The sequence below is a fragment of the Hemibagrus wyckioides genome, linkage group LG14 (genome assembly GCF_019097595.1).
Source record: "Hemibagrus wyckioides isolate EC202008001 linkage group LG14, SWU_Hwy_1.0, whole genome shotgun sequence".
Taxonomy (NCBI): domain Eukaryota; kingdom Metazoa; phylum Chordata; class Actinopteri; order Siluriformes; family Bagridae; genus Hemibagrus; species Hemibagrus wyckioides.
In genome coordinates, this window is record NC_080723.1 from 16,619,292 (window position 1) to 16,642,510 (window position 23,219).

A 23,219-nucleotide genomic window follows, 5' to 3' on the forward strand; every position below is an offset into this window, starting at 1 on the left:
TCGCTCCCCAAGTGCGTCAGTGAGGCTTAGCTGCCCATGACCCTGTCACCGGTTCACGACTGTTCCTTCCTTGGACCAGTTTTAATAGATACTGACCACTGCAGACCGGGAACACCCCACAAGAGCTGCAGTTTTGGAGATGCTCTGATCTAGTGGTCTAGCCATCACAATTTGGCCCTTCGTCAAACTCGCTCAAATATTTACGCTTGTCCATTTTTCCTGTTTCTAACACATGAACTTTGAGGACAAAATGTTGACTTGCTGCCTAATGTATCCCACCCACTAACAGGTGCCATGATCATCAGTAGATCATCAGGAGATCATCAGTGTTATTCACTTCACCTGTTAGTGCTCATAATGTTATGCCTGGTATATTATAGCCTGTTTTTACATGTGTTTATATTTCTTTACATGCATAGAATCTAGTACTCGCACCTGATGATCTTGTATCTATTTTAACTCCAGGTTTTCATTTTCAGCCAATTAATAATATCATGAAGTGTCTGGGGTTGTTATTGTTGTTGTTGTTGTTGTTATTGTTGTTGTTGTAGTCCACCTGCCTTGTAGCTTATACCTGTCAGCCATTTCATCAGATAAACCTAAAACTAGTAGATTTTATTAACTGTAGCTCATCTGTTACTAAGCATAGTTTGTTAGTTCATGAGTGCAAACGAAACATTGTGGGATTTCCTATAACTAGTTTTTATTTGGCTGGTTGCTGATAATACACTGAAAACGCTGCATATCCAGATATGTTCACATTCATTAAAGTGAGAAAATTATGTATTTCTGCCTGGTCATTCTCCCATCTCATCTCCAGCCACAGTTTTACTTGTTCAATGAGCAAAACAATTAAATGTTTGTCTTCAGCACAGTGATAAGAGCATGAGGAACTGAACCAGAATCAACATTGTTTAACAAGCAAGCGCTGTTTAAGCACAAAGCATCCAATCTTATTTAAAAAGGATTTCTGATTAAGCATTTGCATGAGGTCCTATGTTTTCCTTCCTTCACTGAAGAGTTCAATTTATTTGAAATGCTTAATTATGTTCACAATACATTCTCATATTTGCACAGTGCATCATGCTACTGCACAGAAATGATGAGAGAGAGAGAGAGAGAGAGAGAATGGCAAAAGTAAAAGACAAGAAACAAACTAAGAGAAAGAGAAGGCCATAAGTGTTTGCATATTAAATGTTGGCAGTAGTAGGAGAGTCGATCCAGAGTGAAGGTCAGTTATTCTCGCCCACGTCCTCTGAGAGTTATATCACATCTGTCCACTCTGCTGCCTGTCTGTAATTAATCTTAATAGCCAGTCCTTTACTTAATTCTCATTTATCGGTCACTGAGGCACATGACTAGTCAGGAAGCACAGCCTCTACAGCACTGTAGTGGGGATAATACAGTCCAGTGTACTGCCAGTCCCCTTTCACCAGCGGTTACTCTTAGCAGCCAAGTCCTCGTCCATGATTCGTGGAAGACGGCCACTTGCTCCACCTTCTAGATAGCCAGATTTAACTGCAGGAGCTTCAGGGACTTTCAGCTTACTTTTATTTAGATCTGGAGACAAAAAGCAGTATATGCAGTTATATCAGTTGGCAGAAAGACAGACAGAGGAGGACACAAATGCCATCCTTTTGCATGTTATACCCTAAAATGTGATTTCAAGTACAATCCTCATGTGGATAATATCATTGTGAAAAACTGATAAATTGATCTGTTAATTATATCATGGGAAGTGCCTAAAATAAGTGAATGTCACATGCAAACCATGGGATTATTCACACATGTAAGGAATATCCCACTTTCTGTTGTTAGGTGTTTTGTCTGGATTGGCTTTTAGAGGTGAAGGAACACTAGCTAATCTTCAGTAGTGTTCAATATCTTCTCATTAAAAAACCTCTTTCTGTTCTCGGATGAAAGTCCCCTAGATGTCCAAAGAGCTGAGTCACTGGTAGTCTTCAAACAATAGCTTAAGCTCATCCTGAAGGACTTAAATTAGCACTAAAAATGTAGTCAGGGTGTTTTTAGACCGAGTTCTTACTCTTTGACCTAGTGAACCAGTACCAGAATGTATTTATTGATAAAGCACTTCTGTAAGTCTCTCTGGATAAAGGTGTCTGCCAAATGGCATAAATAAAAATAAAAGCCAGAAAGTTGAATATGGTTGGATTGAAAGTTGAAGTGAAAAACCTCTGTTAGGTAACAGACCCAGTGACACTGAAGTCCTGTGTACAAAATGAAAAGCTCTACTGAGTCTTTTTGCAGCATTTGCTGGAAATATCCTAACCTATTGTGTGCCAAGAAAAATATAGTTCCACAAAATAAAAAAAGAAACAAAATTAAGGTTAGATTAAGGTTCCAGTCACCACAGGCTCCACAAAACATCTTCTACTTTTCTCCTACAATCTAAAATCAAGACAGGTACATTCACTGCAACACAAGAAAAACTGAATTGTGCTTTTAACAACAGACATTGTTGTGAAGGAGCTATACAGGCATATATAAACTCTATATATAAACTATAAATTTTACTCCATGGCATGAGTGACTGGATTATTAAACATTAAACTTTAAATAAAATGTCTGTATTTTGCAGTGGGTATCTATTAAAGCTGTTTATGATTGTATTTAATTTTACCAAGCTATTCAGATCCTACTGAGCGATCTACAAAAAGCCCAGGCAGCTCTGCCAAATTCTTACCAGAAATAGCCATCAGCATCTTCCTCCTGGCCCCGAATGTGGATACACCCACTTCCTTTAGATCTTCTTCAGAAAGAGTCAAGAACGTTTGGTAATCAATCTGATGGAGAAAAAATAAAAGAGAGTGACCCAGGCAGACGTTATGATTTCTGCAGAATACTGCTGTACAGTATAAGTTTATGCTTTAAAATGTTTTCTGGATTAGTAAGTTCCTCCGTAAATATGATGATAACGTGTTTCGAATTATTGGCAGCTTTCAAATAAGCAAAAATGAATATATGAAAAAATTAACACATGCAGTTTATATTTGGAGCTTAAACATAATGTATGTGTTCAATAGGTTGCATACTTTTATGCATTTATTTATTTATTTATTTATTTATTTATTTATTTATTTATTTATTTATTTATTTATTTATTCATTTTTTTGCAAAGTATTTGTACAACAATACAGGTTTCAAATGCATTTTACATTCATTACCCAGTTTTTTCCATCTCAAAATTGTTTTCTTCCACCATATTAATGGATAATAATGGAATTTCATATGTGTGCAAGATCATATTTATACCCCAGGGAAACTGGACAATGTATGCCATAACACATTCCTAGAGACTGAGAGTAAATGGAAAACAAAAATTTATTTGCATTTATTCAAAATATGCTTTGGGATCTGACTGCTTTGGGTGCATATATTTTTGAGACTTGGTTTAAGGTCTTTATAAAGTATTTATAATGATTTATATTGCTAGAGTGTTAAGAAAAAATGTATATAACTGTGACCAATCATTCTGAACAGCGGATACTCTCATGAAATTCTTACCAACCCACCAAGTTAACAAACATATAAGGTAGAAAGAAGCCGCTTCACGGTGGCTAAACATGATTGTTTGAAACGACTGAGAAACAGATTTGATGTAGCGTATAGAACAGCTGGAGCTGGGAGTAAAAATGCAATCATGGCTGACCTGTCCTATGCCAGAGAACATTAAAGTAATCAATTGAGACAGTCAGAATAAACACGGCCGGTCCGAGCAGCTGGAAAAAAGCTGCACTGGGAAATAGAAGGCCGTTAGAAAGATCTAAACCCATAAAATTCATATTCTCTCTGATAATTCAGATCTGCTTTTGGTTTTAATAGCAAAAACATTCAGTGATGGAAGCAATACACAGGTGCCACAGTGAAACAGGCAGTGTGTACAGTAAGGGGGAGTGTATGTGTGTTTTTGTACCTCTTGTTCCTGGAATACAGTGGTATATTTCTCCAGACCCAGCTGAATCAGTAGCTCAAGGAGATCATCTTTCAGCTGAGGAGGAAGAGGAGGAGGGGGGGGACTGGGAGATCCACCAATCAGTGATCTGGGTACACCTTCATAGTAGCTGCCGTTGATGAATCCATCAGCTGCAAAGGTAATGAGATGTACAAGATGTTTTGATCTGATCACAGCTTCGTCCAGATAAAGGTGTGGTGCAGAACCTCAACAAACTTTAAAAAGGAATGTTCAATAAATTGCACCACACCACTGTTTGAAATTCTTTTCAGAATAATTCCAAGAGAACAGATGAAAAATTGCTGATGTAGTGAAGTTTCCTGACTGGAGCGTGATTAGTATTTTTGGAAGGAGTCTCCAATGTCAAGTTTTTAGCGTTTTAACCATCACTACATGTTCCACCACAGTTAAAGTCTTCAAGACAGGGGACTGAGGTTTATCAATAAAATGCCAATGTATATATTGTATTTGATTAACTTCAAGAAATAAAAAAAAATAAAAATCTGCTAATTGAACGAGCTGCTATAATGTAAGTGGCGGTGGTAGCTCAAGTGGTTAAGGCTCTGGGTTGTTAAGTGGAAGATTATCGCCATTGGGCCCTTGAGCAAGGCCCTCAACCACCCTCCCTGCTCCAGGGGTTCTGCATCATGGCTGACCCTGTGCTCTAACCCTAACCCTCCAAGGATGGGATATGTGAAGAAAGAATTTCACTCTGCAGTAATGCATATGTGACAAATACAGGCTACTTAACTTAGGTGATACAGGAAGTAGCTGGTTTGTGAATGTTCCATAATATTAAAAGTAACTATAGAGGAATAAAGAAAAATATAACATAGTTGCTGTGTGGTAAAGGAATAAATGAAAACACTTTAGATTGTAAATAATCCACTTTGGGGTTTTACCTGAAAACATCATGCACCAAAATTGTTTATTCCTTACTTATACATACATTTTTCACTAATGGACCTATTTATGACATCTGCCACTACATGGCTCAGTCAGAAAAAGCAGAAATAAACAATACATCTGAAAGAGTTTATCTTACATATATGGCAGACAGCCGTGAAGCTGGAAACCAGTGACTTCCTAAAATTACGTTCACACATACAGTGATTTTATTGCTGCAGGTTTCCTGTGGCTGTCCTATGAAGTTATCAGAAGGTGTTCCTACTACTGGTGTCAATAATGTTTATCAGTGGGTGGCACAACTAGCATTCCAAATCAGATTTCTTGCTGCTGAAATCAAACATTCTGGAGGGAGATTTGGGGTTTGTGTATAAACCTCAGCAGTGTATATCTGCATCATATCACACGAGATGAAGGAGAAGCAGCGTGTGCTGTTTCCCACGGATCACGTGCACTCTACTGTCATTTACATAAAGTTAAACTTTTCTCAACTTTGTAGCTTCATAAAGCCATTCTGAAATTACAAGCTTTTGCTCTGTTTCAGTCTGTGTCTCATGGACACTGATGTTGGAAGCTGAGTGAAAATCGATCATCGTGTTTGGATGAACAATCGTTGGAGTTTGATTTCTGCCTCCAGGATGGCTGCCTCCTGCAGCTCGAATCAACTGATCTCACCTCCTTAGCCACTACATATAGAGCTGATTGTCTGAGATAAAAAAATATATATATAGGAAGGAAGTCAGTCCACTCTTAAAGATGGCACTAATAAAAAGTTAAATGAAACCTTGTGCACAGACTGCAGGTTTGATCTTCACCGATGACTATTTAAAAAGTATCGAGGTTATCTGTTATCAAGGGTAATTTACATTACATTTACAGCATTTAACAGACACGCTTATCCAGTGTGACTTACATTTTATCTCATTGTATACAACTGAGCAAGGGTTAAGGGCCTTGCTCAGGGACCCTCAGATTTGAGCTCACAACCTTCCAAATCAGTAGTCCAACAACTTAACCACTAAGCCACCACAAAAACTAATTATAACTGTAACAAAACATTACAACATGATAACACAAAGAGGTTAGGTTATGAATTACAGGCCTTCCATCTTTGCCCAAACTCAATCCTAACAAACACTGGATATCGACTTATGGGACATTTTCAATCAGTATAAACAAAAAAATAAGTTTATTGCCGCAAGTCTGATATAAAATTAGTTAGGACACTGTTGGCTTTCAGTGTGAGATGTGTTTCCCTCTGTTGGGGTAACCTTACAGTGTGGTTGAAGATAATGCCTTTAAATATTAGTTAGCCTTGAAAAAATGGTTATGAGCAAGCACTTGGAGCATCTCAGAGAGCAGAAATGAGCAAAAAGTTTATCACCATTTACTTTAAAGATAGAAACACATGTGGGGGGGGGCGTTTTGTAACTTTTATTATAATATTTTGCCCATAGTAGGATGGATAAAAAAGCGTCTACTTCCTTATGAGTCATTAAGCAACACTGTGGAGTGCGACAGGACAAAGAAATCCGATGCTGAACCTGGACACAAGACGCAAGGTTCAAATTCTATTTTTTTATCGATAAAGTTAGAAATAATGCATGATAGAATTAAAGCGTTTAAGTGTGTCAAACAGCCCCAGTTACTTCACTATGTCCACCAAAATAACTGGTGAAAAAAACTACAGAAGATTAGTTTATTCTGCTGTTGAGAATTCCAGCTTATGCTTTCGGACAATGGGGTCCAAAAGTTTGAAACCACAGTGAAAAATCCGGAATTTTTTTCTATTTAAAAGTGTTTTAGAATTCAGAAATATTCTTTGAATATACAAGTGAAACATATTTAATATTCAAGATGTTGCGCAATTTCTTTAAGGCGATATTTGACATGTTAACTCCTTCGTACAAAAGGGCAGATTTTCTATGAGTCTTATCTCTTTCACTGCAGTCGGTGTCAGACACACTAAATACTAAGAAACGGTGAAATGTGTGTAAATGTGTCTAAGATTCTACTTTTCACTCAAGTAAAAAATGATCTGATAATATTTGCAATGAAAATGCTTTTATTCAGCAGAGTGATGATGTAGCATATGCAGCAGTTGTTTAGCAGATGTTTAACATGTCACACTCTGTTGCGTGGTATGGGACAGCTAGATAGTGTTTAAATATTGGCAAATTCCAAAAAAAGGAAAAAGAAAGCAAAGTCAAGGCCAAACTCCTTACATCTGAGTGTGTTCATTTAAATAAAAACAAAAACCTATATATCAGTAACACAACTCATACTTCTTCCTCTCGTATACTAATACACACACACACTCTTTTGTCCAGACTCACATGTTTTGTCTGTGTTGGTGCGTCCTGAACCAGGATTATACGCCATTATGGCTGATGATGATGATGATGAGGAGGAGGAGGAGGAGGAGGAGGTGGGGGAGGATGATGAGCAGGAAGACCCAGGTGACGATGAGGCAGATCCTCGCCTCTCTCGCCAGTTCTCTGAATCGCTGCCATTACACATTCTGTCCTTGCTACTTTGAGAGCTCCATGACTGTAGTGAGACATACACACACACCCACACACACACACACAGACTTAATATGGCTTTATTCATTACAACCAGTTTAACACTCTTGAGGCACCCATCCCATTTACACTAAACTGTTGAATACAAAAACACAACCTCACAATTTAAAAAGTGTCCTTCAAATGTAATTTAGTACTATTATGCTATTATATAATAACATAATCATATTATAATCTTAATAATTAGAATGATAAACTCAAATCCTAGTAGCAGTGTCAAATATAGGGTCGTGTATTTACTCCTTATGAAGGACATGAAGTGAAGGGAACAGTGGAATAAAAGTGACAGTAATACATCTCTTTCTTTCTCTCTCTCTCTCTCTCTCTCATAACTCGTAATTGGAGTTTACGTCTACACAGCAGCACCACATGACAGTAATCACATTTTCATTTATTGCTGTGTGTGTACGAGAGAGAGAGAGAGAGAGAGAGAGAGTATGCGTATATCCAAGTCATTAGCACTAACCGTTTTTTAGCTCTGCTCTGTAAATTCTCTTTCCAGGTAGAAAGCCTTGGCCTCACAGATTTAGTATCTAAACCTGAGTTTTAATCTCCATAAAACTAGCACATAGATGTAATTTATACCAGAGGAAATGTTTTCTCCACTTTCCGAAAGTGTAGTCTAGTAAACATTTCATATAACCATTCAAACCCTTTCTAAAGCATCACTACTGACCAGTATTGCAATTCCAGAGAGTCTTGTTGCAAAGCATCTATCATTCAGTAATTGCTGGAAGCATGATAAAAGTAATCTACGCTGAATGCGTAGGCCAGTGTCAAGGATGTGAGCTTGGTGCTGCTAAAGGTTTTATTTGTTATTGAGTTATGATTGTAGCCTGAGGTTGAGTAGGACTAAGGAGTGTCACTTTGGCACTTTGATTTATATATGCAAATGTCACAGCATTAGCATTAGTAGAGTCAATCTCAGAAAATCCATCACTGTTTCTGGTCCAGGCAAAGCTTCCCATCCAGAGCCTCAGCATTTTTGCTTTTCAGTCATTTGCTTTTAATTTTAATGTATTAAATATTTTATTTTTTAACTTAAAAAACTCATATGGACCTAGAACAGAAACTTGAGTGATGCTCAGAATTAAAATTATTTTTTGCCAATAATTTCAGAGACATGTGTAGGTCATTCAGAGAGTGCTTCAGGAGCGAGAGAGAGAGAGAGAGAGAGAGAGAGAGAGAGAGACCATGTGTTAAAGAAGAAGCTGGAAGAAGAAACAAAGAAAAATTTTGGTACCAAAAATAAACAGAGTAACATCATTACATGACCATTAAAAAATTCATTTCTTTAATATTACAGCACTGTTGAATAAATAGTTTACAAGACCTCGCATGACAGATGCTTTAAGGCAAATTATAGTTCCAGATAAAATATAAATCTGCTGCTATATAGTGAAGAAAACTGTATATTTTTTGTAATATGCTGAAGCTTTTTGTAAGAAGGTGTTCTATGGAAGGAGTCTCCAGTGTCAGAGCTTTATAACAATACACTCTCATACACTCACTTCATCCATTTGTTCTCATACAGGACATCATGTCATCTTCATGCAGTATACACTAAAGGGTTGATGTGTGTAGAAGTAAAAAGCTGAGCCACGAGTGTATACCTGTTGATTATTGAGGTAGGATCTGTAGCAGCGGCGGCTTATGTTGCGTAGCTCCTTCACAGCCTCAGCAGGCATTGACTTGGAGAAACCCAGACCACTCCACGTGTCAGTGGGAGTCCGAACCTCCGTCACTACTGGCTTTTTCTGCATGGCTGACACACACACAGACACACAAAACATGGATTCCAAGCTAAAAATGTATGTGGTTGTTGAGTTTGTAGCCGTTTGAGCTCCTGCTGTCTGAATTCATTATAAAACACCTGAAACATAATTAAAAAAAGGAAGTGTGCTGTGAGCTCGCTCCTGCGCTCTCTCTCTCTCTCTCTCTCTCTCTCTCTCTCTCTCTAATGTATGTGAGTTTTTATGACTTTGAATGTGTGTGTGTGTGTGTGTGTTTGCAGCAGATGGTTCATTCAGACTCATAATTCCATTAAGCACTTCTGTGGGAGCACTAGCACATTTGGCACACACCAGCATTAAAATGACTTAGCCAGAATCTGATTAATGGATAAACATTTAGTTGGTCCTGTAAGAGGAGTGTGTGTGTGTGTGTGTGTGTGTGTGTGTGTGAGAGAGAGAGAGAGAGAGAGATAATAAAATGATTAGAATGTGTTATTTCAGTTTATTAAAAATCTGGTGGCTTGTCACACTGAAGCGAGCAGCCTCTATCACCATTTAATGTGTTTTGTGGCCTAGTGGCCATGATGAACGCCGACTGTATTTCATCTCTACTCGCAGGTTCAGATGCTGCAGACATCTGATTGGCGATACTACTCAGAGAACTTAGCATAAAAATTGAAAAATTACCCATGGGTAAGTACAATGTATTTGTAGGTGTATATTTAAATGTAACTGGCATTGCTAGAGGCACTGTACGAAATAGTTGAGTCTGACTAAAACACACACACACACACACACACACACACACACACACACACACACACACACACACTGCAGACAGGGTGAAAGCAAGAATTAAAATATAAAATCTATAAAATGTGAAAACTACTCTGACACAGTAGTAAAGCTATAGGACGTCCTTATATATTAAACTCTCCCAAATGCTAGAACAGATGGGTTGTGATATAAAGGCAGATATGGAAGAAGCTCACTGAATGCTGATTGCTACTGTAGCTTCTTCTGTAGTCTCAGTGCAGTTTTCATAAACCGCGGTCACCCGTGAGTCAGCAGAACTCATGTTTAATGCAAGACTCATTTCTGTCATCCTTTACTCCTGTGAGGACAGCTCTTTTTTATACTAAACAGCACAATTTTAGCAGCTCGATATGCAAAGAAATAAAAAATTCTTCACTTAAATAAATAAGAGGAATGAAAGAAATAGAAAGAAAAGAAAAGAAGAGAAAAGAAAAGAAGTGCATAAAAGGAAAGAAGGAACAGAAAGAAATGAAGGAAGGTGAGGGTGAAGAAATAATGGCAGCTTGGCGGGAGAAGAGAAACAAAGGACAAAGGTGGAGGTAGAATAACATGATGGAAAAAATGGAAGAGGGGAATAAAGGAAGGATGGTGGGAAGTAAATAGAGAGGTAAAAAGAAAGTTAAGAACGAAAGGTGAAGGTACAAGGGAAGGAAGGAAGGAAGGAAGGAAGGAAGAGAAAAGGGAGGAAGGAAGGAAGGAAGGAAGGAAGAGAAAAGGGAGGGAGGGAGGGAGGGAGGGAGGGAGGGAGGGAGGAAGGAAGGAAGGAAGGAAGGAAGGAAGGAAGGAAGAGAAAAGGGAGGAAGGAAGGAAGGAAGGAAGGGAAAAGGGAGGGAGGAAGGAAGGAAGAGAAAAGGGAGTGAGGGAGGGAGGAAGGAAGGAAGGAAGGAAGAGAAAAAGGAGTGAGGGAGGGAGGAAGGAAGGAAGGAAGGAAGGAAGGAAGGAAGGAAGGAAGGAAGGAAGGAAGGAAGGAAGGAAGGAAGGAAAAAGCAAGGAAGGAAGGTATAGGTGAAGACAGGAAGGAAAGGATAATGGAAGGAAAGAAGGGAAAAAGTTAAAAGGAAGAAAGGGCAGTATAAGAGACCAAAGGAGAAAAACAAATTAGAATTAAAGGAAGTGAGAAGGGATGTAAGAGAGAAAAAACACCAACCTTGAGTTGCTAGAAGCTTCTTCCTCTCATACTCATGTTTCTGTAGGAAATCCCAGAACAGATCAGTGATTTGGGCAGAAACTCTGTTCACACTGTAAACAGTATCTGTATTCAGTTATTGTTATTCACCCTTGTTAAAGATACACAATGTTCATTTTACCTCATTATTTGAGTTTGACTCCAGAGAGGGAAAGATCCTTAGACTACAGCGTCTGTCTCTGTTAAAATACACACCATCCAACTCCATCCTTACAGACCTACTACACACACACACATACATCATATGCATTATACCATATGTAAGTCAAAAGTCCTTTCATATATATTTTAATATATGACATACCTTACATAATTTGTTACGTTTCATTTCACTGTGTACTGTATCAGCTGTATAAATTAAAAGTAAAAGTAAAAGCTTCTTGGCTTGTCTTGCCATATTTAGATTAAGGCTCTGTAGCAGACATACTAGGACTTCAGTTCAGCTTCTAACTATTCATTCATTTGTCTCAAACCCAAAGCAGTGTTTGTCATTACAGTTTACCTCTGAGGGGTCTGGTGGGATTTGAGAGTTTGGTACCTGATTGCCTCTGAATGGCTGTTTCTCCTGACTGATCCTGCAGTCTTCACAATGACCTCTTTGACCTCAGCAACCTCTGGAGCCTGCACTCCCAACTGCTCACTTACTGCATTTGCCGACTGATCCTCATTCTCTGGGATCTGAAAACGTAACACAATCACTATTCTCTGTAATTAGGTGCCCAGACATTAGATAGAATGTGCATAATGTGCATAATTATTGCTTGATTGCTCACAAAATGACCAGACTGTGAATATCCTAAAGGAATTATCTACACAATTTGGTTTTTACAGATGGCCAAATTTTGTCCACTGATGTATCCACATTAAATTCCAATTAAGGTTTTAGTGTAGATAAGTGCATCTAATTATTCACACCTTTTCTAATTTAGTGTCTGTCCCCCTCAGTCCCATTCGGCCTTCGTCTGCAGGAGCAGCCAGTCCAGGTGGCGGAGAGGGGCGTGGCTTCACAGGGGCGGGGTTTGAAGCTGAATCCGGCATTGTGACGGTGCCTGATCATCAGAGATTAAAGAAAGTGTGATAGATAAAATACTGTTCTTTAGCATATCACACACACACACACACACACACACACACACCTGTCTCAGTGACCTGCAGCTGCTGCATTAGCATGTTGAGCCAGTAGTTTGTAATTCCACTGTTGGCCAGCAGGGGGTCTGTTGTGCACTTTGGTGCTGTAGATACCTCGCTTGAGTTCTTTGTTGTCATGGAGACCTCACAGGAGTCTAGGCCTAGCAGGAGTCTTCTGGCCTCATATAGATTCGCTATGTTCCTCTCCAAACCCTTCACCACCACAGACTGAGTGACACACAAATTATTACTGCACATCAAACTACAACACCAGTCAAAAGTTTCTGTACTGTACATTAATCTAATGTAGAAGATTTTATTTATAGATAATATACGAAACTATTCAGAGTGTATTGTTTAATGGTATTTTCAGTCCTGCCATCATTGTGGAAGTGGTCCTCAGCTGGTCCTGACCTGGTCAATTAAATGTGAAATAACACAGTTTCATTATTCTATGTTGAAAATATAGGTTTGTTCTAATTTAATCGGGTGATACTTTAAAAAAAGTCATAGACAAGATAGACTTGGGTTTATCTAGATTCTGAATGATCGTTGCTAAAGCTTAAAGAAAGAGGCTAAAGTAGAAAAACTCTTTACTACTCATTTTATTCATAGAAATCCCAGTGTTAAAAAATATTAAGGCAAATATTAACATTTGTTTAAAACACCTTCAGTGTATATACTGTAGATTGTGACAATGTTTATTGCTATTAAGTGCTGTACTGTGGAAATAATTAATTTGGATTAAATGACTGTTATCTGGGGTACAAAAGAGTGATGCAGGAATAAGTCCTAAAACATGGAAGTGAGTTCATCATCCTAAAGTCAGTGTTTTTTGTTTGGGTTTTGGGTTAAATGCCTGAAATAAGGTCTACGGTTAACTTGAGATCGAGATATTTTCACTTTTTGTTCTTACCACACATATATACATCAGTAATACTTAAACTTAGGTTGCTAAGAAGTTTCTAGACAGGACTAAAGGTTGTCAGAAGCGTTAAATGTCATCATGATGAATAGGAGACTTGTATACTTCAGCCTTGTTGTGTTTATACTCACACTCTTGCAAACTATTCTAACCCAAGCTTTCCATTTATTCAGATCATTCCACAAAAACAGCACAGTAGATCTTTATCAGGGGCGGTGGTAGCTCAAGTGATTAAGGCTCTGAGTTGTTGATCAGAAAATCAGGGTTCAAGCCCTGTTGGGCCCTTGAGCAAGGCCCTCAAACTCCAGTGGCACTGCATCCTGGCTGACCCTGCACTCTGACCCCAACTCTCCAAGGAAGGTATATGCAGAGGAAGAATTACGCTGTGCAATAATATATAGTATGTGGCAAATAAAGGCTGCTTAAACATGCTTTTAAATAAAGAGTAAAAGAGTTGAAGCTCAGTGGTTGTGACGTGGAAGTCATGTGACTATGCATGCTGTAGTTTGTTTATAGCTGAACTTCAGCATTCTGCTTCTGAATTTTGTATCAAGCTTCAAAAATTCATAAAAGTTGTGTTCATTTGTAAAGATTCTCTTAATGGAAAAAAAAAACTGTAAGTATCATAAACTTGTTATTCACAGAGCTTTTTTCCCACTAGAATATCACTCTACTGGCTTTTTGCCAAGGAAACCAGTTGGATACTGGTCGACCTACAAAAATACCTCAATACTATCTCATCAGTTAGTTCTGGATTATTTCCAAAAAATAAAGTTATAAAAGTGTCTTAGTTCATGTAGTTCATTTACTGCTTATGTTTCCTTTTTCTTTTTTTCTTTTTTTCCAGTTTTAACTCATCTGAATAAGCATGAAGGTTCTTCATAACGAATATTAGGTCTTGAAAAATATCTGAATGAGAGTGGTTTGTACTTTTCAAATGATAATCTAGCCATCATAAATCATACACTTTATTATAAAGTATAGATGTTATATAAGGTGTAGGTCTACTGATCAGAAGTTTGTGAGTTTGAATCCCAGGTCCACCAAGCTGCCACTGCTGGGCCCCTGAGCAAGGCCTTTAACCCTTAGTTGTATAAAATGAGGTAAGTTGTTCTGGATAAGTCTGCCAAATGCAATAAATGTAAAGTAACAAGATCCATATTGTTGTATGAGATCACTAATAATAAAACATTTAGAAGCATATTTTCTGGATTAGACTCCACAAAGGCATTCTGTGGCCTCTCTCTGAAGATGGACTGTCTCATGAGAGGACTGTGATGGTGTAGTACCTTAGCAGCCTGTTTAGCCTTTGGTTTGACACTGATGAAGACTCCGAGACTCTGCATCATCTGTGCGAGTTTGCGAGGGTCGGACTCACCCTCATCTTTCATCTCGAACATCAGACACACCGGCAGGCACTCCTACACAAGCAGAGACACCGAGAGAATCAGGACACACCTAATGACCACAGAAGACAAGACAAATCTCACAGCATGGCTGTGTGCAGGGACGTTTTTTTAATTAAAAGGAAGCCATAATATTACTGTTTATTCACAGAGGAATAAACTAAGTAAATGAGAATGCATATAACATTTCAAAAAATAATAACCTATACATGCACAAAAACAAAAAATAATCTTCTGGGATTTTATCTTGTATTTATCTCTAATCTATTAATAAAAATAGTAATACTCTTATTTAGGTAAAAAGCTTTTATTGTCAATAAAGTTGCTAAGCAGAATATATACACAAAAGAGTCCAAATAAAATATTTCAAATATTTATTGAAAATTTACAAAAGATAAATAAAATAAAGGTAAAATATTTTTGAGTAATACAGAAACAAACTGTCATGTTTAATATTCTTGTTCTTACTCTTATCCGTATTTAATAATAATAATAATAATAATAATAATAATAATAATAATAATGATGATAATGATGATTATCTATCTATCTATCTATCTATCTATCTATCTATCTATCTATCTATCTATCTATCTATCTATCTATCTATCTATCTATTCATTTGCTTGCTTGCTTGTCCATTCATTCATTTGTTTGTGATTGTTTGTTCATCCATCTTCCCTTTCCTTTTTATTTGTAAGGAGTAACAGACAGCCTAACATCCACAGACACAATCATATTGGATATTCCATTAACAACACATACATCATAAAGACAATGATGGCCACATCTGTCTTTAACACACACACACTCTCTCACCATGAGTTGTTGTCTTGCGAGACACACTCCATCAGCAGTGCCCTGGATGAGTAGGGAGGGTGTGTGCTGAGGGGCGGTGAGGTCAGGCAGGACGATCTGTGTGTGTGTTTGATGCATGACGTTGAGGAAGTTTGCTCCGTTCTGGCCCAGAAGGAAAAGGTGCTGCTGAGATGTCACATCCAGCTGAGTGCTCACCATGACACCCGTTACCCCGGAAACCACTGCCGCCTCCCGGCCCAGGAGCAGCTCCATCAGGATGCAGGTGGCCTTCTACAGGGGTCAAAGGTTGTTGATTATTTTGCTTGTTTGTTTAAAACTAATAATAATTTAGCTGTATTTCTGAATTAAATGCTGTATGTGTGTGTGTGTGTGTGTGTGTGAGTATTACCTTCACAGCAGCGCAGTTTCCTTGCAGGCCCCGCACCACACAGGTGGAACAGTACAGTTTGGGTTGTGCTCTGAACGTCACGCTCACTCCAAAAGCCTGCGCGACATGCTGAATCAGCGGTGAGCTCGCGTCAGTAACAACCCCGCCCATCAGGGTTAGCGGCAGGTCAAAGGTCAACACCAGTGGTTGCAGATCCTAAAGGTCAGAGTGAGGGGGCAAATAGAATTTACACAATGCCTAAGCTATTCTCTGTGTGCGTGATTAATGTTTAGAACAATTCATTATTGTCATGAATGTGCATCAGATCACAAGGTCAGTGGGGTAGGAAATGCAGAACACCAAAATTCTCTAAAGAAGGGAATAATAGTGGTTTGGGAATGTTTATTATTTTTGAACTGGCAATCTAGATTTAATTGGTCCTGATCTTTGACATGCTAATCATTTCTGCAATCACAAAATCGTGAAATCCTGGATCCTGGTCTTTCAGTAAAAAAGTTTACACTTCAAGTGCACATGAAACTGACTCTGATGTGTCTTCTAGCAGATTCAACACCCTGCACCGGTCCAGCGATCGACACCTGTCGAAAAACACAACAGCAAAAGAGAACAAATCATTTAATCTTTCAGATCCAGAAACATTTTCCATCCTAAAACCTGAGTCTTTTACTACTGTTTATGTGTGTGTTTAAATTCCTTGATTATCTTGGGATTACAACATGCAGTTATTATAAATAAAATAAAATAAAATAAAATAAAATAAAATAAAATAAAATAAAATAAAATAAAATAAAATAAAATAAAATAAAATAAAATAAAATAAAATAAAATAACAAGAATGCAGTGGGGTGAGTAACTGCTACAACCCTGAAGTTCACTATTAACACTTACTGTTATAAGTGTTAATAACTTAGCAATTTGCCTTTGAGTATAATATTTGTAGTTACATTTAATGATGTTGCAAATCATTAAAATAAGCCCATGTTATTGTATTATATTATATTATATTATATTATATTATATTATATTATATTATATTATATTATATTATATTATATTATATTATATTATATTATATTATATTATATTATATTATATTATATTATATTATATTATATTATATTATATTATATTATATTATATTATAAGAGCTAGAAATTGTCCTCTTTTCCCTCTTGACATTAACAAGACAAAAAGGCAACTTGTGATGCTACAGGAAGTCCTTCATCCGGAATACAGGAATGTATTATAATGATGATGTTAATCATAACTTGTATATGTTTAATGCTCTCATACCTGGTTGCTTTTCTCTCCGGTTGCACTGTGGCGATTCGAGTCCGGGAAGTGGATGTGACAAGAAGTTTCCTCCATGACTTTTTTGATATTTCCTCCTCCTTTACCAATCACATGAGAGTGTTCAGTGTGAGTGACATCCATCTTCAGGGTGACTTTATTAACCTAAAGATGGTTTAGGAGTAGGGAACAGAAAACCGTGCCATAAAACAGCATTAAACCACAAATTAATTAATTAATTAATTTAATTAAAAAATTATTAATTTAATTAAAAAATAATTAATTTAATTTAAAAATAATTAAATTAAATTAAATTAAATTAAATTAAATTAAATTAAATTAAATTAAATTAAATTAAATTAAATTAAATTAAATTAAATTAAAAAATAAATATATTGAGATTCACATATCTCACTCACCTTTGTCTCTAAAACTTCCAGAATTTTCTGCTTGGCCTCCAGGACATCATCTCGCTTTCCTTCCACTTTTACATGTGGATCTGAGACACACACATCCAATCAGAGTAACAGAATAAATAACAGTTGCATTTATTTCCTAATGAGGTGTGTGTCATTATTTGTTAAATGAGATACTCGTTTTAATTAAACATTTGTCCTCATTTTTTGTTGTTTTCCAGTACGAGTAGCACAACTTTGATTATAATCTTAAAAATGTGAATTAAAACACGGTTCATCTCATCTCTTCTCAGAGCCATGAGATCACCTTCTTCTCACCTTTCTTAGACTTGGCTCCAATCTTTAGCTTTGATGGCCATTTCACCTGGGTGTTAGTTTCTCTCATTACCTGGTGAAACAGATGTGTAAGTGTGACAATGTGCGTGTGTGAACTTGTAAAAAGACAGAGCTTGTCAGAAAGAGCAGTGTGTGAGAAACAGAGAGAAGAAAGACAGATGTGTGGGAATGGAAGACACTCTAAAGAGTAACAATACACCATTAACATCTCAAAGCAGATGCATGACTCTGAGAAAACAAAAATAAAACAAGGCAAAGTGTTTACTGGAATGACAGAATCCTACAGTTTTTAATTCATGCCACAAGCTTCATATCCAGCATTCCAGGTTCTCTCACCTTCTCGAAGAACTCCTCTCCTGTTAGGCCTGTTCCATCTGAAGGACCTACAGAAACACAAACAAGGAGATGTTTGTGAGATGTGTCTTTAAATAAAAAATAGGACAAATAAATACCTTTTAGATGGACTGTTAATCATAGCAATATATACGATATCATAGTATACAGTAAATGATGATTTTTACACATGCCAGTGGTCACTTCTACAGCATTACCAAGAACCATTAAGGATTTCCAATACAAATCATTTACAGACCCTTTAAGGAGAAAACACACGCATTTCAGATGATCACATGATTATATGAATAATATGTGATTGCAGATGTGTGAGGCAGTATTTCATGCCCTAAAATTGCACATATGAAGTAAATGTGAAATGTTGATCTTTCGGCTGCTCCCTGTGTCTGAGGGGTCACCACAGCAACTTGGCACAGTTTTTTTTTTTTTTTACACCGGATGCCCTTCCTGATGTACGTTCCCATTTTATCTGGGCTTGGGACTGGCACTGCATCTAGTGAGTGACTGGGGTTTGGGCACTGGTTGGGAATCGAACCCGGGTCTTCCACATGGTAGGCGAGAAACCTACCACTAGAGCATATGATTTACATAAGAAAAGTTAATAATAATAATAATAATAATAATAATAATAATAATAAAAATAAAATCACATGCATTACATGTTAATATGTAAAATAATAATAAATGTCTGAAACATGTATAATTCAAGCTATATTTTTGCTTATAACCTTTATTTCTAAGAATTGAATTATTCTGTGGCTGGTTAGATAATAAAATAAATTTTTTAAAATGATAATAATGATAATAATGATAATAATAATAATAATAATAATAAGAAGAAGAAGAAGAAGAAGAAGAAGAATTCTTGTAGTTGTTGATATTATTTGTTTCTTTCTTTCATTCTTTCTCTGTTCCTGTGTGTATAGTATGTTTTTCCCCCATTAATATGATATGTTCTGCCAGACCCCTACTGATGCCCTACTTCTGTTAGGAGTGTCATCACTCAATCTCTCAGAGGCTGCTGGCTGTTGCTGAGGATGGATCCACATGAACTGCCTGAAGATACATGGGATTGTTGTGGATAGTACCACTTAGAAAACCATGAAGATGATTTTGAACTGCAATTACCACAAACTCAAGTCTCTAACAGTGAACAGCTGATAACTTCAACAGGACAGACTTCATGTTAGAACTAGAAAAAGAGTCTACTTTTTGATCATCTTCTACACATTTGGATGGAAATAATTTCTAATCATACTATTTGGTCATCCAGATGAGGATGAGTCTCAAGGATTTATCATCTCAGGGAGTTTTTCTTTGCCAGTGTCTCATGGCTTGCTCATTAGGGTTAAAGTAAAACTTATATCCTGAATTTCTATACTGCTGTAAAGCTTTTTTTTTGTGACATTGTCCACTGTTAAATGTGTTACACAAATGAAATTGAATTGAACTAAATATTGCACTTTCAACAGCATTTTGTTTGTGTTACAACTTTAGCGAATCTAAATATCATGATACATGAATTTTGTATGCGCATCTTTAGGCTTTTCCATATCGTCCATCCTTACTGAAAGAACCTGAGATTTTTAACAGGTAGGATTATTCTGTAAGTATTTGAATATTTCTTACTAAGCATGAATCAGTAAATTATTATTATTATTATTATTATTATTATTATTATTATTATTATTATTATTATTCAGTTCAAATTTAATCAAATTGTTCACGATTTCCAGTGTAAAGCTCATTGAAAAAAGATATTTTTTCACCAATAAATGGACACTTAATTAATTAATGATATACTGAATCAAGAAATTATTAAAAAATAAAAAATAAAAATGCACTGAATCTGATTCTGTCTTAAAGGGACTCAAAAATCTCACCTAGATCCTGCCCCAAGACCTTTTTTTTCCTATAATGTGTGAATGTGTATGTTCTGTGTTCTAGGATACAGTAAACTCATTTGTCCGAGTTTGGGTTGGAGATGTATAGAAGAACAGAGACAACAAGACAAAGATTTAAACACAGAGTTTAAATAGATGGACAGACAGAACAAGTGTGTGTGTGTGTGTGTGTGTGTAGAGGTTAAAGTTAAACACAATGAAAGGCCACGGCTATCTGCTGACATTTACAGGGTTAGAGTGAACATCCCTCTCTTTTCTTCTCATCGGTCCTTATTGCCATGGGTTACGCTGCCCTGCTAGTAGGAATGGCCGGTTTGTGTGTGTGTGTGTGTGACAGAGAGAGAGAGAGAGAGAGCCAAAAGCCAGTTCTGAGAAACAGCGTCAAGCAGCAAAGGCATTTAACTCACAACAATGCTGACGCAAACACCCCCCCCCTCACACACACACCCCTCGGAAGCACATACTCTTGCAGACAGTCTGAGAAAAAGAAAACAGCTGATAAACCACAACATCCACTAAAAGGACGCTCGTCCTCCTTCCCGCCCTCCACTCAGAGAGTCACACAGGCCAAGATAACATTCCTCTAGCAGTCCTGCTCAACATTCTGGGGATCAGCTTCACTCAAACTTTCATTGTTCTGGCAGGAACGCTGCTTTCCTCTCTGAATATCAAAGAGCAGCAGGGACGAGTGAATCGCAGCATGCGAGAACGAGCACTTCTCCAAACCAAACAGTCAGCAAGCTGCGTCTCTACGATAACACACACACTCTTTCTGAGGAAAAAAAAAATGCCATCGCTGTGTCTGCACATGCCACATGGAGGAGCATGTAAACATCAGCATGAGCACCGAACACCGAACATCAGCATGTGTGAGAAATCGCTCATCCTGATTCTCAGCAGCATCACACGGATAGAACTTTCCACCCAGGAACAAGAGCCACTACAGACTTACATCCGTCATTCTCGACAGTTCACTGGGTTTGGAGTCATCTTTACTTTCTTGTCCTTCTTTTCTTTCTGTCTTACATCTTTTCTTATTTTTTTCCCCACTCTTTTCTTTATTTACATTGCATCTGTTCTTCTTTCCTTTCATTATTTCTGCTTTTAAATTTTTTTCTTTCCTTATTTCTTGCTATTTTTCTTTTTTTCTGTCATTACTTTATTCCTTCTTTGTTTCTTTTTTTTGTTTCTTCATTTGGCTTTTTTTATTTCTTACTTTATCTTATTTCTGTCAGTCTGTGAATCTCTTTCTTTCAATTAAGAACAGGTTCACATTCAAAGTCACATAAAACTAAGACTAAATCTCTCTCTCTCTCTCTCTCTCTCTCTCTCTCACACACACACACACACTCTCACTCTCTCTCTCTCACCGTAAAGCATGCTCTCCAGTTTCTTCCTGTCAATGCGGAATCTCTCCTCTATCCAGTCCGTGTCAGATTGCGCCGAGTCCTTGGGTTTTGACTCCATCCTGGAATTTCCTCCTTCCTCCTCCTCTTCCTCTTCCTCATCTTCATCCTCCTCAGTTCTGTCCTGAATCAGAACTTTCTGCTCTTGCTCAGCCTCTGAGCCCATGTTTTGATTCTGTTCAGGCCCGACGCAGGACTTGGAATCAAGTTCCACCGGGTCCACAGAAGTGCCCTCCATGCTGGCTGCCTTGGTTGAAGTGTGTGTGTGTGTGTGTGCTGGAGGGAGCAAATGTGTGTGTATACGCGAAAGCGTAACCATAGAAACGGGCAAAGGGGGGGTGTGGTGGAGGGGGGCAGAAGACCCATAACTCTTTACAGCATCATATATACACACTCCTAAAACTTGCCTCTTCACGGACAGAAAAAAAGGGAGGAAGTGTGTGCATGAGGATGATGCACCAACATACCAACAGAGCCAAACCTACAAAAAGTAGAAATTAAAAATAGGAAAATTTAAAATATTGTGAAAGAATTCAGCTGGAGATGCTTATGTTCTAGATTTTTACCAAAATCTTTCAACTTTATAGTGGTGTAGGAAAAATTGCATACACAGTTTGTGTAATTTTTTCCCATGCTTTATATTTTTTGATTTCTAAATTTCTACCTTAGAGACTGGACCTCATATTGAGACACAGCCATACAGCCTGCTGGCAGAGCTTCAAATAGTGAGATTGTGATGGAGCAGACAGCATTCCTGAACTGAAAGAAAAAATTGTCAAGAAAAGTACACACACACACACACACACCTTGGTATAATATGTTTCAACATGAAATAAATTATTTAAAAAATTATTTGATTCATTTCTTCACCTTCCCTTCTCCTGTCTTCCTATCTTTAATTTTACTTTCTTCTAACTTTCCTTCTTCCTTCACCTTCCATGCTTCTTTTCGTATTTCTTTGCTTTTTTATGTTTCTATTTTATCCTTATTATCATTATCCTTTCCTTATTTCTTATTTCAACTTCTATCGTTTTTTTCCCACTCCCTTTTCTCTTCTTTTGAAAATTATCCCATGTTTTGCATTTTTCCCCCCTTTCTTACCTGATCCTTTTGGACTTCAATTCACTGCCTGACTTAAATCATTCTTTTTCTGTCTTCCTTTCTTATTTCAGGAATAAACTATGATCCAACAACACAAAATTAAATGTTAATTAATTAATACTTCTATGTATGTATGTATTCATTAATTATTTTTATTTTATTTTTAATTTATTTATTTATTTATTTAATAAAGCTAGGAATGCTGGGAGAGCTGGAAATGTCCTGGCTGCTAAACTACAATGGATAGTAAGCCAAATCCAAATGACATTGTAATAGTTTTGACTCTTGTAATAATGTCACATGACTTTTATACTTGACTCTATGGCTAGTGCAAATAGAGAGGCAGATCTTGCATCTCTTCAGATTAATGCTTTCCCGGCTAGAGCAATCAAAACAAATTCCTGCACCTGCTGCTCCACTCGGAGCTGATCACAGGAATGTGCTGTTTTCTTTTCTTCCCAAAAGTGAGGTGGTGAACTCAGGCTTTTAATAAAAAGAGCTACCCCACAGCCCCCTCACTGCCCCCTCTCTGCCCCCTCACCACCAC

The 23,219-nt window shown here is 37.3% G+C and overlaps 1 protein-coding gene across 1 annotated transcript; it reads right to left on the bottom strand.

The window, feature by feature from the left end:
* Nucleotides 1-714: 714 nt before the first annotated feature.
* On the bottom strand, nucleotides 715-21,991 carry bicc2 (bicaudal C homolog 2). The gene is made up of 19 exons (XM_058408265.1): nucleotides 21,536-21,991; nucleotides 18,244-18,290; nucleotides 17,890-17,959; nucleotides 17,575-17,654; nucleotides 17,159-17,320; nucleotides 16,390-16,443; nucleotides 15,866-16,060; nucleotides 15,478-15,747; nucleotides 14,542-14,673; nucleotides 12,336-12,555; nucleotides 12,115-12,248; nucleotides 11,738-11,877; nucleotides 11,321-11,420; nucleotides 11,161-11,200; nucleotides 9,078-9,229; nucleotides 7,216-7,429; nucleotides 3,935-4,104; nucleotides 2,705-2,804; nucleotides 715-1,560 (listed from the first exon to the last, which is right to left on the bottom strand). Exons 1-19 carry the CDS (start codon nucleotides 21,888-21,890, stop codon nucleotides 1,430-1,432), a joined length of 2,766 nt encoding a protein of 921 aa, XP_058264248.1. The 5' UTR covers nucleotides 21,891-21,991; the 3' UTR covers nucleotides 715-1,429.
* Between the last annotated feature and the right edge of the window lie 1,228 nt (nucleotides 21,992-23,219).

Bases quoted from the DNA above. Each gene is read 5' to 3' on its own strand.
- bicc2 (XM_058408265.1), bottom strand. From the start codon at position 21,890: ATGGTTACGCTTTCGCGTATACACACACATTTGCTCCCTCCAGCACAC. The intron at 11,201-11,320 runs GTAAAATGAACA...GATTTCCTACAG, and splicing joins AGTCAAACTCAAATAATGAG to AAACATGAGTATGAGAGGAA. The intron at 4,105-7,215 runs GTGAGTCTGGAC...TTACCTTTGCAG, and splicing joins CACCAACACAGACAAAACAT to CTGATGGATTCATCAACGGC.